The sequence below is a fragment of the Fusarium keratoplasticum genome, chromosome 13 (genome assembly GCF_025433545.1).
Source record: "Fusarium keratoplasticum isolate Fu6.1 chromosome 13, whole genome shotgun sequence".
Taxonomy (NCBI): Eukaryota; Fungi; Ascomycota; class Sordariomycetes; order Hypocreales; family Nectriaceae; genus Fusarium; species Fusarium keratoplasticum.
In genome coordinates, this window is record NC_070541.1 from 927,544 (window position 1) to 942,135 (window position 14,592).

Here is a 14,592-nt window from a genome sequence, read left to right on the forward strand (position 1 = left end):
CCGAGGCTTGCCATCTTGCCTTAGTTTAACTACCTAGCTGAGGGGTGACCACGTAACTACCATTCAGGGCGATGACTATGAGATGTATAGTCTTGGGTAAACTCATTGATTAACAAATGAAAAGTTTTATTTCGTGTATTGCCTACTCAACTCAGGGTAGCTTGCTTGGTTCGTGCATTTCGGATTCCGTTCAAAGGTATGGATAGGAAGCAGAGCCTTTCATGCTCAGCAAACTGCCAGAGACACGCCACATTCAGACACTCTAGGAAGTTGCAAGGGCCATGGCAGCGACATCTACAAGGGATATTGTTTTAGCGTCCATTTGCTCATGATTGGGACAAGGTTCATCAGGGACATGTTGCTTGTTCAGCAGCGGATAGATATACATCTAAATAGAAAAGAGACATGTATTACACACATCCTATAACATGACTCGAAACCACTTACTTAGGTGCCCCGAGATCAACCCACCAGCTTAGACTCGTCAACGTAGAAGCTGCGGATCACCCCCCGTTTAACCTCATCAAGATCCTGGTCCTCAGCCTCGCGCTCCAGCAGCTCCTTTCTCGACCTCCTCATTGCATTGGCAACCTCGGTCCACTGCAGAGAGTTCTTCCCTGCAACAGTAGACTTCATTTCCTCGTCTACTACCACATCCAGTAGCTTGCCCCGTTTTCTTACGATGCCATCCACAATGACCATTTCTACATTGCCGACGCTACTGTGCAAAACGATTGCCGCTACCGGATCTTGCTCGGCCGCACACAGCATTTCAGGGGTATTGGCGTCAAAGATGACCAAATCAGCCAACTTGCCCTCTGCGATGCTGCCAATCTTATCCTCCATCCCAATCGCTCTGGCGCCCTGAATCGTTCCCAGATTGAAAGCGTCTTCCACGGTACTCGAGGTGTGTCTGGGAGCCTTTCCTTGATCAATACTCTTCTGGTTGCGCCTCGCTCTTGATGCCTGCAAGGCCAATCTCATTTCGTAGACAATGCTTGAGGCTTGGTTGCTATGGCAGTCAATGCCCAAACTTGACTGCTTCTGTGCGTGGGGAAGGTCGTCATCGAGGCATACCGGATACCCGGCAGCCATCTGCATCTCGGCTGAAGGGGTACTACTGATGTGCGCTCCGGCATCTGCTATGGCTTGAATGCTTCCCGCAGACAAGCCATTGGCATGACTGAACAACATGCCAGAATCAAGTAGTCCGAGTCCCTTGACCAGCTCAACAAGGTCAGTCATCCCAATCTGCGCATTGCGGATCGCGTGAGTGGTTGCCAGCTTAATACCGGCTTCCTTGGCGCGTTGGAAGACGTCTTGGATGACAGATGGTGGCAAAAACCACTGGTCAAACGCCAGTCCCATGGTAACGCGGCCATGACCAAAAGGTGCTCTCTGGGCCAGATCCTCCAGGTTCTCCATAACCCAGGGGGCGAGAACGTCTTCAGCAAGTGCAAACGGCGACCAGGAAGCGACTCTAGGAGTTGGACAGTATCCATAAATGGAACGCAACCCAGAGGACACAGTAGCTGAGATAGCCGTTGATGCTAACTGAGTATTAGTCTAACTACTGTATAACATATGTTTCTTCTAGGAATCTTGACTTACCAGCACCAGGAAAACAGTTGATGTGCGAATGATCAACGACAGTTGTGCTTCCGGCATTGATTGCCTCGAGGCAGCCCCCAAGCTGGCCCCAGTATATATCTTCTTTGGTATAGTTAGAAGACTGTAAGTTTCCTGAAGCCATGTACTCAAGCAAGACTTCGTCGCCATGCCTCCCCTTTAGCTGGGTTTGCCAAAGATGGTGGTGCGTATCGACGAATCCAGGAGAGACAATCTTCATGTGACAGTTGATGATGTCGGCATCAGCGGAGTCATCAATGATTGAACATATTTTGGAAATTCGATTATTCTCAATGAGAATGTCTTTTTGCACTGCCCGGACATGGTCACCGGCATCATGCAAGAGTACAGTGCCTCCTTTCAAGATGAGCCGTGAATATGGCTTCTTTTCCTGACTTGAAGATAGATGGGCTTGCATGGAGATGGGAAGATGAAATAAATGAATACGATTGTTGATATCTGGGGTGCTTGTTGGGGTTCTTCCAACGGTGAATATATGGGAGGGAGAAACTATCTATAGTCCAAGACGACCGAACATGTCGTGCTGTTAAACATACGGATGAAGCTTTGTCTTGCTGACTGGGCACATCGTGTAACCACGCCGCATCGCGTCTTGGTAAGCCGTCATGTTTCGGAAATAACAACAACAGAGACGTGCGCCTCCTAGCATGTGGACCCCTGACTGAGTCTGGTCTCTTTACGGGGCCGCCATCGGCAACTCGCATCAAGGTTTCGGTCTCCAAGGAGGCCGCCCCACTCGAAAACATTGAGATTACAACATGCCTTGGTTATCTAACCGATTCTAGCGTCGCGGATTTTAGAGGCTACGTCCGGATCGTATGTTGCGGTGAGCGGCTCCTAGTACAGATTGCTGGGGCATTACATGTTTAACAGAGTACTTCGCTTTGCCACAGCAAAGCTACCGAAGAAAAGGTATGTTCACTGTTGGCCTTCTAGCCATAGATAATACCTTGCCCGCCGTGGCAATGCCAGCAGCCAATTGCAGTGGCAAGATGCAGGCAAATGGCCCAATGTTTAACATTGAAACCCCTGCCACATGTACTCTGTCGCTCAAGTATGGAAAGAGAAAGGCGTTGAGTAGAAATGTGTTTGCATGTGATTCGTCGAGGAAAGGAGGCTGGCTGGGGTCGGGGTGAAGGAGAATATGCAGGCGTAGCAGCAAACGCAGGGTAGGTTTAGAAATGACGCAGCTGAAAGCCATCCATCCCGACAATAATGGCAAACTGCACATACGGTCTCGGATACCCAGCTGTTCGTTTCATATTCTTCAAGTTCCTAGTCTGATATGAACATTCTAATGGAGGACCGCCATTTCGAGACTCTACCCGCCAAATGTGTCCCTGAGGCATTGGAATGGGCGTCGTCACGAGCTGGAAGCTCAACACTTATTCGAATATAATCCCGATAATGGATGAAACCACACAACTTTTGAAGTAGTACCTTGACTACCAGAAATTCTAGTCTACTCCGACAATCAAGCTTTCCCATGATACCTGAGGGAAAATAAATTTTTCAGTTTCTCGTCCGTCATCAGAGGCAGGCCCACAAGCTCGTTGTCAACCTCCTTGTATCCACTATTATACACGCCGGTGAGGAGGGTAGCCTTGAGCAAGGGCATCAGAGCCTCAATATCCATGGGATTCTCGATTGACTGCTTCAAGGCTCTCTCCAACTCTGCTTTGGCATCGATGGAAGTCTCGGTCCACTTCGTCCCAGGCGGGGAGGCTTCCTTCGCAAGTGCCAGAACCTTGGCCTGGGTTATGAGAGCATCGTGAATGAAAAGGTTCTTATTTCTTGTTGCGACGGGGTTCTTCAAGGCACCAGCTACGGCTTTACCGATGCTCGCCACACTTGTTGTGCTGAACGGTACATCTCCCTTGTCGTAAATCTGGGCCGTGTGCGTATCTGGATCGATAATGGCCGGAGTATTGATGACAAAGTCTAGAAACATGCCGATTGAGAATATAGTATACTCCAGCTCTCCCGATTGGGCCTTCTCCTTCAGACAGTCCTGGATACGGACTAGAGGCCCGTATACAGGGAACCCTCGTGCTTCTGGGTCGGTCGTCGATGAGCCGAAATCAGAGGGTACATAACGTATGACTCCAGCAGAGATACAAGCGTCAATTATGGTGGTCTGACTGAGAGTGGCCTGGGGTCCAAGAGTTGAGATGGCAACGTCATGACATTTCAGGGCCGCAACAAGGCTTTCCTTGGAGGTGTAGTCAACCTGCTTGACAGCGACGCCCGAGGGAAGCGTCTCTCCGGATGGGGGGCTGCGGCTGAAGACAGTTACGTCAAAGTCACTGTTGACGAGTTCCTCAAGGACGGCAGAGCCCAAAAGACCTTTCTGGACGAGATTCAGTATGATTACAGTATAAGCAGCCAGATTAAGACTTACTCCTAGAAGAGCAACTCTCTTGAATGTAGCCATTGTAAAAAGAGAAGATGATGGTCAAACTTGAATTGCGAAAACAAAAGAGACTTGTCCAGGTACTACTCGTGAATACTGCTAGGCATGGACTACCTCATGTAAGAGGACAGGATGAGATATTATATGTGAACGAGCTGATAATAACTATCCCTCTAGGAACAACAACAAAGGATGAGAACAGAGCAGCGTAAACTCGAAGCTGGAATGCCCCGTGGTAGTCGGGCTCCTAGGAGGCCGGTGTCTGTATTTCGCAGTCGATGCTTCTTATGCATTTCTAATTCTGACAATTAGAAATCCAGTTTGATCCCCATGATTGGAAATCTGCCGCCATCGCCCAAACTCAGATGATCCAACTCCGCTTTAACATGAACGCCGGCGTCAGATTGCCTCCGATGATATCCCACTCCCAGGAACAGAGCCCATCCCACTCGGTCAATTCCTCGATCTGGTTCGGATAAGATGGGATTCTTACACTCATACTTGGAGAGTTCACAGGAGCGCTCGCTAACTACTTTATTCAGGCAACCATAGTCCCCACCACGGATCTTGGCATCATGGTGTGTTTCATCTTTTGTTCTGGCTTTATGCCGGAATGAATGCTTGCCGTCTTGGTAAAGTGACGACTGAAATGAGACTCAATCCCCCTTGAGAAATCGGCTGAGACATAAATTCAAAGCACTGAAGGGTGAATACCCTCTGGAAGCCGTGGTCGTCATGGGCCTTTCACGTTTCAGAATGTCACATGGTGAACGACCTGGGAAATTAGATCTTCTGCTTGGTACCTACGACAATCTCATTAACCGAGACAGCTATAAGTGGGGGGGTCTATCCCTACTAGGGGTCCTGGAACAGGTCCTGAGCGGTGACCACGGCCTTGTTCTCAGCCATACACAAGGTATTATGTAAAAGTTGGAAGCCCTCCAGAATATAAGGGAGCAGTAGTCATAAAGCATTTATCATCTGCAATAACAAAAGACACAGTTATCAACATATGACGGCATCAAAACCCCTGACTCGCCATTATTGCATCTAAAATCACCACCAGCTACGATCTGGTTTCTCATCCCAAGTCAAATAGTGAGACCTCTTCTACATCGCTTGAACAGCCTAGTGCGTTGAAGAATTGATCTTGAAATTAAGGACACAGGCCGAAACCGAAACCGAAACCGATACAGGAATCGCAAGGACTGGGGTTTCACTACCTCATTCAGATTCAGTCGTCGGCTCAATTTACCTGAGAATAAGGTTAGCTGCCCCTGCTTTGGTGCCAGTGGTAATTATTAATAGAGCGCGCGCGTCATGCAGCCCGGGCTCCGAGGAGGCCGGCGTAACTGGTCAGGGTTACGCATGTAGATTTGTGGACCAAGTATGCCAGCAGAGAATTCAATCCTGTAGTCGTAGCCCTTCACACTCGAGAATTGTCGCCTCGTCAACGACTGGTTCGGAAGCTAGCCAAACTCCCCTAGATCTAAGATCACCTTTATTTTGGCTTTTAAGGACTTTTCCTTAACTATGAATCTTGGGGGCCTTGTTACACGATGCCTGGATGAAGATCAAGTTTCTCTTGGATGAAGAATTACGCCAGAAGAGCCAACCTGGCAGTACCGGGTATACAAATACAGTCAGTGCGGCATCAAGTGCTGCAAAGATGAGGTTGTGTAAAGTATTTCTAGCTTAATTAATAAGAGCACCTACTTATATCGCGGCCATGATAGAGCTTGCTTCACGAGGTCTATCAGAAAAATAAACCAGATTGTTAGTGGGGATGAGTTGATCATCATATCAAGTACTGTTCTCCTCCTGCAGAGGGCAGTGAACGTAGGGTTCTCTTCAACTTAATCTGATCTCCATTGCCTAATTCTTCCAACCAAGCTCCAGCATGTCCTTGACAGATTCTGTCTTGATGTCTGGGAACAGGCGATTAACAGCCGTCTCTTGCTGAAAGTCCAGGAGTCCCTGTTCAAAGAAGAGCCCGAAAGTGGCACACATGCCTTGGAAGGCTTCCTTGGGCAATAATGCATAAGCTGGTACCTGGCTTGGAAGCTCGGTGATTTGACCAGACTTGAGCAGTTCGACTGAATCATGGACAGTGTCGATTTTCTCGGCTAAAGAAGTTTGTTAGCTCCCATGATACAATTATTTGAGAGTAAACCACAATGGGATAATGGCCCGCAGGATGTGGAGACTCATGTGTTACATATCAACTCACCAAGAACTTCCTCAGCAGTAGCGACAAACTCGTTCCAAGTAACCTTGTCTCCAATCACATACGATGCCTTCTCCCACTTATCAAGGGTAAGAATGGCGGCTGTAAACTTAGCAACATCACCAGAGTATGTGAATACAACTGGAGTGTCACCCAAGCCTGGAATGGCAGCCTTCTTGGCTGGCAGATCAAGTACCAGGACCGAAGGGCCCAGGTAGGACTTCACCTTAGGCATACCCCAGTAATCGAGGAAGAAGCCGTTGCAGATGATGGCCCATTGGAGCTGTGTTTTCTCGAGGGCTTCTTCGGCCGCGATTTTTGGTGCAGCCAAGGCGAAGAACTTCTGTCTAGAAGGTCCCATCAGCTTCAACATGTTCTATTGTCGGGCAAAACCCGACGTGAGGGATGCATACTCAGGTCCATACTTGGCGCCAAAGCCACTCGGGATGAACCTGCGGGTAACTTTGGACTTGTCAGCAGCTTGGATTAAGTTGCTCTCGTATTCAAGGGGCGTCGAGACGCTCAGCGCTGAAAGCACCGTATCGACATTTTCGTCTTCAAACAGCCTGGTGAGAGATGCGGTGTCGGAGTAATCGATGGCCAGGATGCGTGCACCCAATAATCTTTCCAGCTCTGGATCGGCCTGAATCAGAAAGAAGAAGCCCGTTAGCGTGACATCTTGCTAAGCCCACCCACGTCACGCACCTTTCGACTGAGAACGATGACTTCAAAGTTCCCGGCTTCAACAACTGCTTCCACAATTGATCGGCCGATGCTGCCGGTGCCGCCCGCGACTGCGATGACCGCCATTGTAAAGATGTAGCGGAGAAGTGTGGCTCCAGATGCGTCGATGTTGACAAGCCAGAATCCTTGACTGAAGGAATATCATGGCTGAGTGTAGACAAAGACCTTTATATAGTACAATGGGATCTGTGACAGATTCTATGTGCTTCAATCACCTACGTGGGGTTCTGGATTTGTCATATGTACATTTCACTTGACCAACGCGCGCTTGATTATTCAACATGCACATCATTCCTTTTCATGAGTTTGGTACCATACACCTCGGGAGCATTTTACATCCGGTATGGACCGTTATTCTCCAGAGATAGAAAGATATCTCAGCAAATGTCCGTGGTATGGGGGTCCGGTTGACAGGTGTTAGCCCATGTACACTAGACTGCCGGCTTCCTCGGAGACCGGACCTGACTGCGACAAGAACTCTGAGGAATTGCGGGATTAGGCGGCTATTGGCGGAGAGTCGACGAGGCATAGCTAAAGTACTTGTATTGCTATATGAGTATCTCTAGCTAAAAACTAAGATCAGCTTTAATAAATAAAAGTCTAAATAAGCTAATAAGAAATAAGAAAATATAATTTAAAAAAAAAGTTATAAATAAAATATTTTAGAATATATATAAAAAATACCTTTATAAAGAAAAATAACCTCTCTTTTATATCCTCACCTTTTAATAAGTATTTATGTAATTCTTATCCCATCAGTGGTCTTAAGGCTCCAAGCCATACCTCACCCCATATTAAACACATAATAGCCTTAGTATAAGCGGGGTACGAAAAGTTAGCTCAATAAAGCTATCACAGCCAAAACACTATAAAAATCATTTTCAAGTCAACGATAAATTCCCTATTAATTCCATAAGAGGCATAGGCCCTTAATGCCTATGATAATAAGAGCTTTATTAAGGAAGATCATAGCTACTAAATGCACCCTAATAACCTTACCTAGGTGGCTATTTTTCCGGCCGAAAAGGACCGCGGCACTAACTTTAAATCTTTCCCCGTAGAAATATATAAATTTCATATTAATATACCGCCGCTAATGCCGCTATAGCTATTCTAGCTTTTCCTTTTTATTTCCTTTATTAAGAGATAGGTCTAATATACTTAAAGTTAGCTCTCGTGGCTTAAGGAAAATAATATTATTAATAGCTAAAAACACCTAATAATAAAAAATATAAGGCTATAAGCTTAATAAGGGACCTCTATTATAAAAGTATATATATAGCTTATAGTACTAATTTATATAGGTATATATAAGGAAAGGACTATTTAAAGTTATTAAGGTACTTTAAAGCTAGGGGAATAATACCTTTTATATTTTATTATTAAGTTTATACCTTATTAAAAGTTTTATATCCTTTATTACTATCTTCGCCCCTTTGACTATACTAAGATAGATAAGACTATGCCTCTTCTAAAGGTATTTTAAGCTTATAATAAGTAGTCTAACTATATATAAGCTACGTCGATAGAGATCTTTATCCCGGGCTCTTATCTCGCTATAGATAAATATATAATCCGCTATATAGGCAGGTCTAATAATATAATAGTTATTAAGGGTAAGCCTATTCCTCGAGGCTTTAAGATCTAGGTTATTATATAATATAGCTTTTTTATTTACTAGTTCTAATATATTATAAGCGCATAATATAATGCTATTAATATTAAGCTTCCTCTTATAAAGTATTATTATACCCGCTATATAAAGGGAGATACTATAAATAAACTTATCTTATTAAATTTAACCTAAAGTATTATTATAGCCTTAGTAAATATATTACTAAAAGTGATATATTATATCTTTATTAATAACCTCTTTTCATCTATAAATCTCTTCCATAGCCTCTATATATATAGCCACAGAGCTATAAGTATAGCTCGACTTAATAATAGTATTTATAAGGAGCTTATTTATGATCTTAAGGGAGATAAATAGCTTAGTACTAGCTATAACTTTAACTAGATTAAGGTTATCCCTACGCCTAATAATATAATATTATACTAAGATACTTTTCTATATAAATCCCTTATTAATTTATCTTTCTATTATCTCATAAGATTAATTAAATCGCTTAAAAAGATAATTGCCTTATCCTCTTTTTTACTATTATTTTTTCCGGCTAAGAGCGTATTAAATGCTATAAAAAAAAGCCTACCTCTAAGAAGCCTAAAGCCTAATAGATATGCCGCTTCTTCGGCGATAAGGCTATTAGGGATATCTCTATCCCTAAGGTTACCGCCGGCTATAATAATAAAATGAATTATATTAATCGAGGCGATTAGTTAAGGTTATATTATGCTTATGATTATCCCCTGCGCCGCGGCCCTTAGTAGGCTCTCTATTAGACTTTCCTCCTTAATATTATACTTATAAATAGCTATATTATTTAGCTACGAGGTCCTTAGCCGAGCTAGAAGCGATTTATAACTTAGAGAGAGTAGCGAGAGTATATTTATAATGAGTTATTTAACGCTTATAGCTAGAAAAGTTAGTCATAGCAATATTACCGCGCGGGCGACGAGAGTAATCTCTAAAGCCCTGATTTATAGCGTAATTATATTAATCGAGAGGTTAATCATATTAATCGCAAGGTAAAGTTAAGCTACCTAGCTTATAAGGGCTTTTAGCAGGGGCAGGTAAGGTCAAGAGGTAGGAAAATAAGGCCTCTTAGGGAGCTCAGCGGCAATAACTAGCATAAGTAGACTTAGTATAGCTGCCGCTTATATAATATCGCGATTTATAATAGTTAAAATTATTAGGACTTCTATCATCATATAATTTAGGTGCGGCGCTAAGTACCTTTCATTTAATGCATTTTAATTAGCCCCAACCCCCCGTCGTGACCTACTTAGAGCCTTAAGACCACTGATGGGATAGGTCTTGTATTATCTTCAGAGCTTCAACCCTATTATTGAGCCAATCGGAATATAGTTCCGTAGGTTCGCTAAGACAATAGCACAAGCGGAACGCGATTCCGGCCTTTACTCACTCGTAACAAAGCCACCATCGACCCCGTTAACGCTAACGTGTTCCATTCACGCTCAATATAGCATAATTGACATTATTTCTGTATTTCATTCTGCAGTGGGCTGACTTGAAAGAGGTGAATAATTTATACGTCAATCATTTCCCCCATCTTTCTATCCGCACAGCTTCTGAATCCGCGAGACTACCAGCCGGTGCCTCCATCGAGATAGATGTGATTGCGTTGCAGTGAAGCGTGTAGCATAGTCTACAGTACTCTCAAGTTGATTTTGTACGCTGGAAGTATTAATCAAAGGATGTGGAATGCCAGGGGTTCAAATGTGCCTTGGGGGCTGGGCTTGAAGATATCGAATACAAACATTTGCCCTCTCCTCAGTGCTTTCTCGCTTACCTTCCGCCAGCTAGTGCCTAGTTTTTCAAGCACGTGAAAAGGGGAATCGATAGAAGGAACAATCTCTTGCTTTGTTTCCATACTGCTACTAGACAACTATCCTATCACATGACGACGGAGCTCCTTCAAGGCATATATCATATGCTGTGTCCGCTCTACAACTCCACGGTTCTCAATTGCCCGCCGATGGAGATATCCCATACGCTCTGCAACGAATCCCCATGCAATATACTTAAAAACACCCTGAGCGGCAAAGGTACTGGTGGATGGTTCAGTGAGACACCGTTCGCGGCTCTCGAGCAGTCCGCAGCTCGGCTCGTCAGCCATGCCGTGGATCTGACCACACTCCAGAGTCGTCAAAGGGATGTCATTAGCGATTCTCACGCGCTGCATTTCCACGGCCTTTTCAGAACTAGCCTGGTTGTGCGTAGCTAGGAAAAGGGCAGCTGAGGGAAAGTCCAGCCTCTCGGAGCCCTCAATCTAGGGGAGTTTTCGCGAGATCACCATAACGACGATATCATCGTAAGAATGATTAGTTTCCTTCTCTATATCTTAGATAAGCGAGCAGACATCATACTCAGTATTTACCCCTCGAACAAATCAAAATCTGATGACCTTACGGACGGATCACTTGTTCATGTCTTGTCGTGCTTGCGTAGTCTTGGTGCGGCGACGTTGTCGACCCGCTCCTTGCACTTCCACCACCATGAGCCACAAACATCGTGAGAATAGACGTGATATTCCAAAATAATTGGACCAAAAACCTCCCAACCCATTCCTCTTTCCCTGCCTCACTCAACGCCTTCAAACCTTGCTCTGATCTGGGAACTTCCGGAACATGTCGGCAAGCCGGTCCATGGGTGCCGCCATCAGACCCATCACAGTCTCGAATGGCGGATTCTCTCCCGCGCTGGGATGGCTGCGCGTTGGCACAAACATCTTTGTGCGGCTGAAGCTGCTTGACATGGACTCGGACTGCCCATCCTCGGCCTTGAGCGCTTGTTCCAGCGCTGGTAGGTCTTCACCTTCCTCCTCCTCGATGTGCTTGGAGAGAAGAGTCCAGATCTCTTTGAGCTTCGGAACATAGTTTGAATCCTGGGGACTCATTCCTTGAAACATCTTTAAAAGCTCCTTGACCTGTCATGTGGTTAATGTATGCTCGATCAATCTAGAAGCCAACCTATTACTCGGTGATGCTCCTGGCGATCATGGTCGGCCATCTCCTTTCCCTTGGTGCCCATGTACTTTTCCATGGCAGGGTAGACGACAAGCTCCTCACCGATTGAGTGACGAGCAAGTTCCCAGACAAATTGGTTGCCGAACCGCTGCTGGTGGTCGCGGTCGGCCGAGTTGATCACCTCATTGTAATACTGCTCAAGCTCGCGATGATCTTTGATTACAGCATCTGAAACTGAGGACATGGCTGCGATATGGATCCGAAGAGGGAATTGTGCGGCACGTAAATGCTGAGGCCGAATAGCGGCTCTAAGCGGAGTCAACAAAAGAGTACGGGTCAACGACATCTTTAAGTATAATGTCGAAGTTGTGATTCCGCATTTCACCCTGAGCCCACGGGACGCAGCTTCACATATAACCATGATGCTAGACAGCATTACACAAGAATGATGGGCTTGGTTCGAGTAACATCACGAAAGCGGCAGTGACAGAATGTAACAAACAGCCAGTGATGGGACACGAGATTCTAATCCCTCCCAGGCGATTCACCAGGGTTACATCACGTCACAACCTCACGACGCCAAGTGCAGCATTCTAGACGTGATGTTTACGTAGCCAGCGTTGTAATCAGCTTGTTGTAATAGGTTGGCAGACTGGCCGTGTCAGACTTGGGCAATGTGGATGAAAGAGGCCAATGTTCACATCGGGAAATATGGAGGGCATCGGAAGGAGGCAGGTATCTTTGGCCACCCCATCCATTGACGTATCTAGGTTTCCTGGCGATCGATATTAGAGACTTTTGCTGAAAACCACAAGAAATTTCTTCTTTGTTCGTCAAGAATGACGCCATTGTCAAGTCAGATGTATGCCCTTCGCATCAACCCGTCATACAAATCAACTAGCGGCCCTTTAAACCCTGATTCCTACCGTACTTAAATTATCTAGAACGCATAATTTTGATATTTCTTATCATGCTGTCATTGACATAGCATTCGAAGGCATTACCAAAATTGCGCATGAAGCTCGGCTCTCCGGCTCGCTGCCGGAGCATTTCCTAACTATTGTGGTGACTAGGCCTTGACTGCATCATTACGACCCCAGCACTGGTCATGAATCCATTTGTTGGAGTACTCAATGACGGAATCACTTCCGACCAGTCATCAAAGTGAAGTTTTACGGATCATAGTGGACCTTGCGCGTGAAGGGGATGGGAGTTGGGATCGACTTGGATTTTATAAAATGGCTTGTTGAGCCGTTCTAACATAGTTCAAATTAGCGTTGTCCAGTCATTGTGACAAAAAGCATTTCTGAACGAAACATGGGCATGAACAGCTTGCTTCGAGGCGTAGCATTGCTCGCTCTCGCCGGCCATATCGATGCTGTGCCTGTGGTATCTAAGGCCCAGACCACATTCTCATCAAAGGCGTCTTTTGTCCCGCCGGCGATTCCTGTCACGGATGTCTCTTCCCATGCAACATATACCGGCCCTGAACCAACCACTACTGGGGCACTGTCAAACACCGTTCTTGCATCCTCAGTCCCTGCTCGGCCTCCTCCTCCAGACTCTTTTAAGTACCCGGCAGATGGAAAGCTCCACGGCCCTCAGCCAGCACCTTACACGCCCAGTGGAGGCATTGGCACCAATGGGTCTGCTCCAGTGTACCGGGTTCAGAGTGATTTCGACTACCAGTCTCTTGCGCTGGCTCTCTACCAGGAGTGGATCGAGCTTGATCTGTTCCACTGGGGGCTGGCGACCTTCTCCAAGGAAGAGTTTGAGGCCTATGGAATTAACGCTGAGGACCGCTTTCTCATCCAGTACATGGCTGACCAGGAGATTGGCCACGCTACCGTCATCAGCCATATGCTCGGCCCTGAGGCACCGAAGCAGTGCACCTACAACTACCCAGTCTCCAATGTTCGAGAATTCATCGACTTCAACCAGAAGCTTACTCGCTGGGGAGAGTCTGGCGTCTACGGCTTCCTACCCCATCTCAACTCGGGTCCTGCAGCACAGATGCTGTTGCAGAGCATCACAATCGAAGCCCGGCAGCAGCTCATCTTTCGCCAGTTTGGAGGCCAGTTTGCCATGCCCGAGTGGCATACGCCTGGTATCCCTCAGAGCTGGGCCTGGACTCTGCTCGCCCCTTATATCTCAAGCTGCCCCTACAATCAAACCCGACTGGTCTGGCAAAACTTTCCCGCGCTGCACATCTTGAACCAGCCCAATCCGGCTCGGATCAACGGGTCTGATGTATGGAATGAGACGACCGGCGGATACGCCAACACTCTATCCACTGCCGATATCCCCGAAGATGAGTTATGCATCAACGCAACGGACAAGACACTGGACTGTGGCGCAGCAATCACTCAGAACCGCAGCATTCCTCTCTCATACGCCGGCCGCCAAGTATTCTTGCAATGGGATGCGCCAGGCCAAGCCATCGGACCCAACAATAGCTACATCACGTCAACCAATGTCAAGGAGCCCAAGTACGCCGCCTGGGTCTCACAACTCAACGTCACATACTCGCCGCTGCAGAATATCAGCAGAGACGACAGGACGGCTTACACGATCCAGCCTAACGTCTCGACCTGGGCAGGCGACCCGGCAATCAATGGGACCATGTTCCTGGCGTTGACGGATACAGACCTTTATGTTACGCCGTACAACCTCACCCAGATTAACCCGCACGTGGCGGCGCTGGCGGTCTACCAGGCTGGCTAACACTGAAGATGACTGAGTCTAGGAATAGGGCAATGTGTGTTTGAGTTTTGGGGAAGGGAGTGGAATACTTGATTAGATCTAGAGTGGTGTTAATTGCCGGATCGTCCGTAACCTCTTAAAGATAGGGGCACAGGTCCTGTACGCTAGTATGTATTCAAATTATAGACAACCCGAGATAAGGCGCCCCACTGGACTCTTATCACTGCCTTATCTCGTCTTATCT

General features: G+C 46.4%; 5 protein-coding genes across 5 annotated transcripts; 1 reads left to right on the forward strand and 4 right to left on the reverse strand.

Annotated features, from left to right (window-relative positions):
• Positions 1-462: 462 nt before the first annotated feature.
• NCS57_01463400 (Amidohydro-rel domain-containing protein) lies at positions 463-2,047 on the reverse strand (the record flags this gene model as incomplete). Its single annotated transcript, XM_053064231.1, has 2 exons — positions 463-1,550; positions 1,612-2,047. The coding sequence occupies 2 exons, from the start codon at positions 2,045-2,047 to the stop codon at positions 463-465; spliced, it is 1,524 nt and encodes a 507-aa protein (XP_052906514.1).
• A 1,077-nt stretch (positions 2,048-3,124) lies between these two features.
• Positions 3,125-4,084, reverse strand: NCS57_01463500 (uncharacterized protein; the record flags this gene model as incomplete). Its single annotated transcript, XM_053064232.1, has 2 exons — positions 3,125-4,000; positions 4,052-4,084. 2 exons carry the CDS (start codon positions 4,082-4,084, stop codon positions 3,125-3,127), a joined length of 909 nt encoding a protein of 302 aa, XP_052906515.1.
• Positions 4,085-5,938: 1,854 nt separating this feature from the next.
• NCS57_01463600 (NmrA domain-containing protein) lies at positions 5,939-7,100 on the reverse strand (the record flags this gene model as incomplete). The annotated part of the gene is made up of 4 exons (XM_053064233.1): positions 5,939-6,189; positions 6,294-6,637; positions 6,704-6,933; positions 6,996-7,100. 4 exons carry the CDS (start codon positions 7,098-7,100, stop codon positions 5,939-5,941), a joined length of 930 nt encoding a protein of 309 aa, XP_052906516.1.
• A 4,172-nt stretch (positions 7,101-11,272) lies between these two features.
• Positions 11,273-12,018, reverse strand: NCS57_01463700 (Hemerythrin domain-containing protein; the record flags this gene model as incomplete). The annotated part of the gene is made up of 2 exons (XM_053064234.1): positions 11,656-12,018; positions 11,273-11,605 (listed from the first exon to the last, which is right to left on the reverse strand). Exons 1-2 carry the CDS (start codon positions 11,989-11,991, stop codon positions 11,273-11,275), a joined length of 669 nt encoding a protein of 222 aa, XP_052906517.1. The 5' UTR covers positions 11,992-12,018.
• Positions 12,019-12,962: 944 nt separating this feature from the next.
• NCS57_01463800 (uncharacterized protein) lies at positions 12,963-14,369 on the forward strand (the record flags this gene model as incomplete). Its single annotated transcript, XM_053064235.1, has 1 exon — positions 12,963-14,369. One exon carries the CDS (start codon positions 12,963-12,965, stop codon positions 14,367-14,369), a length of 1,407 nt encoding a protein of 468 aa, XP_052906518.1.
• Positions 14,370-14,592: the final 223 nt, after the last annotated feature.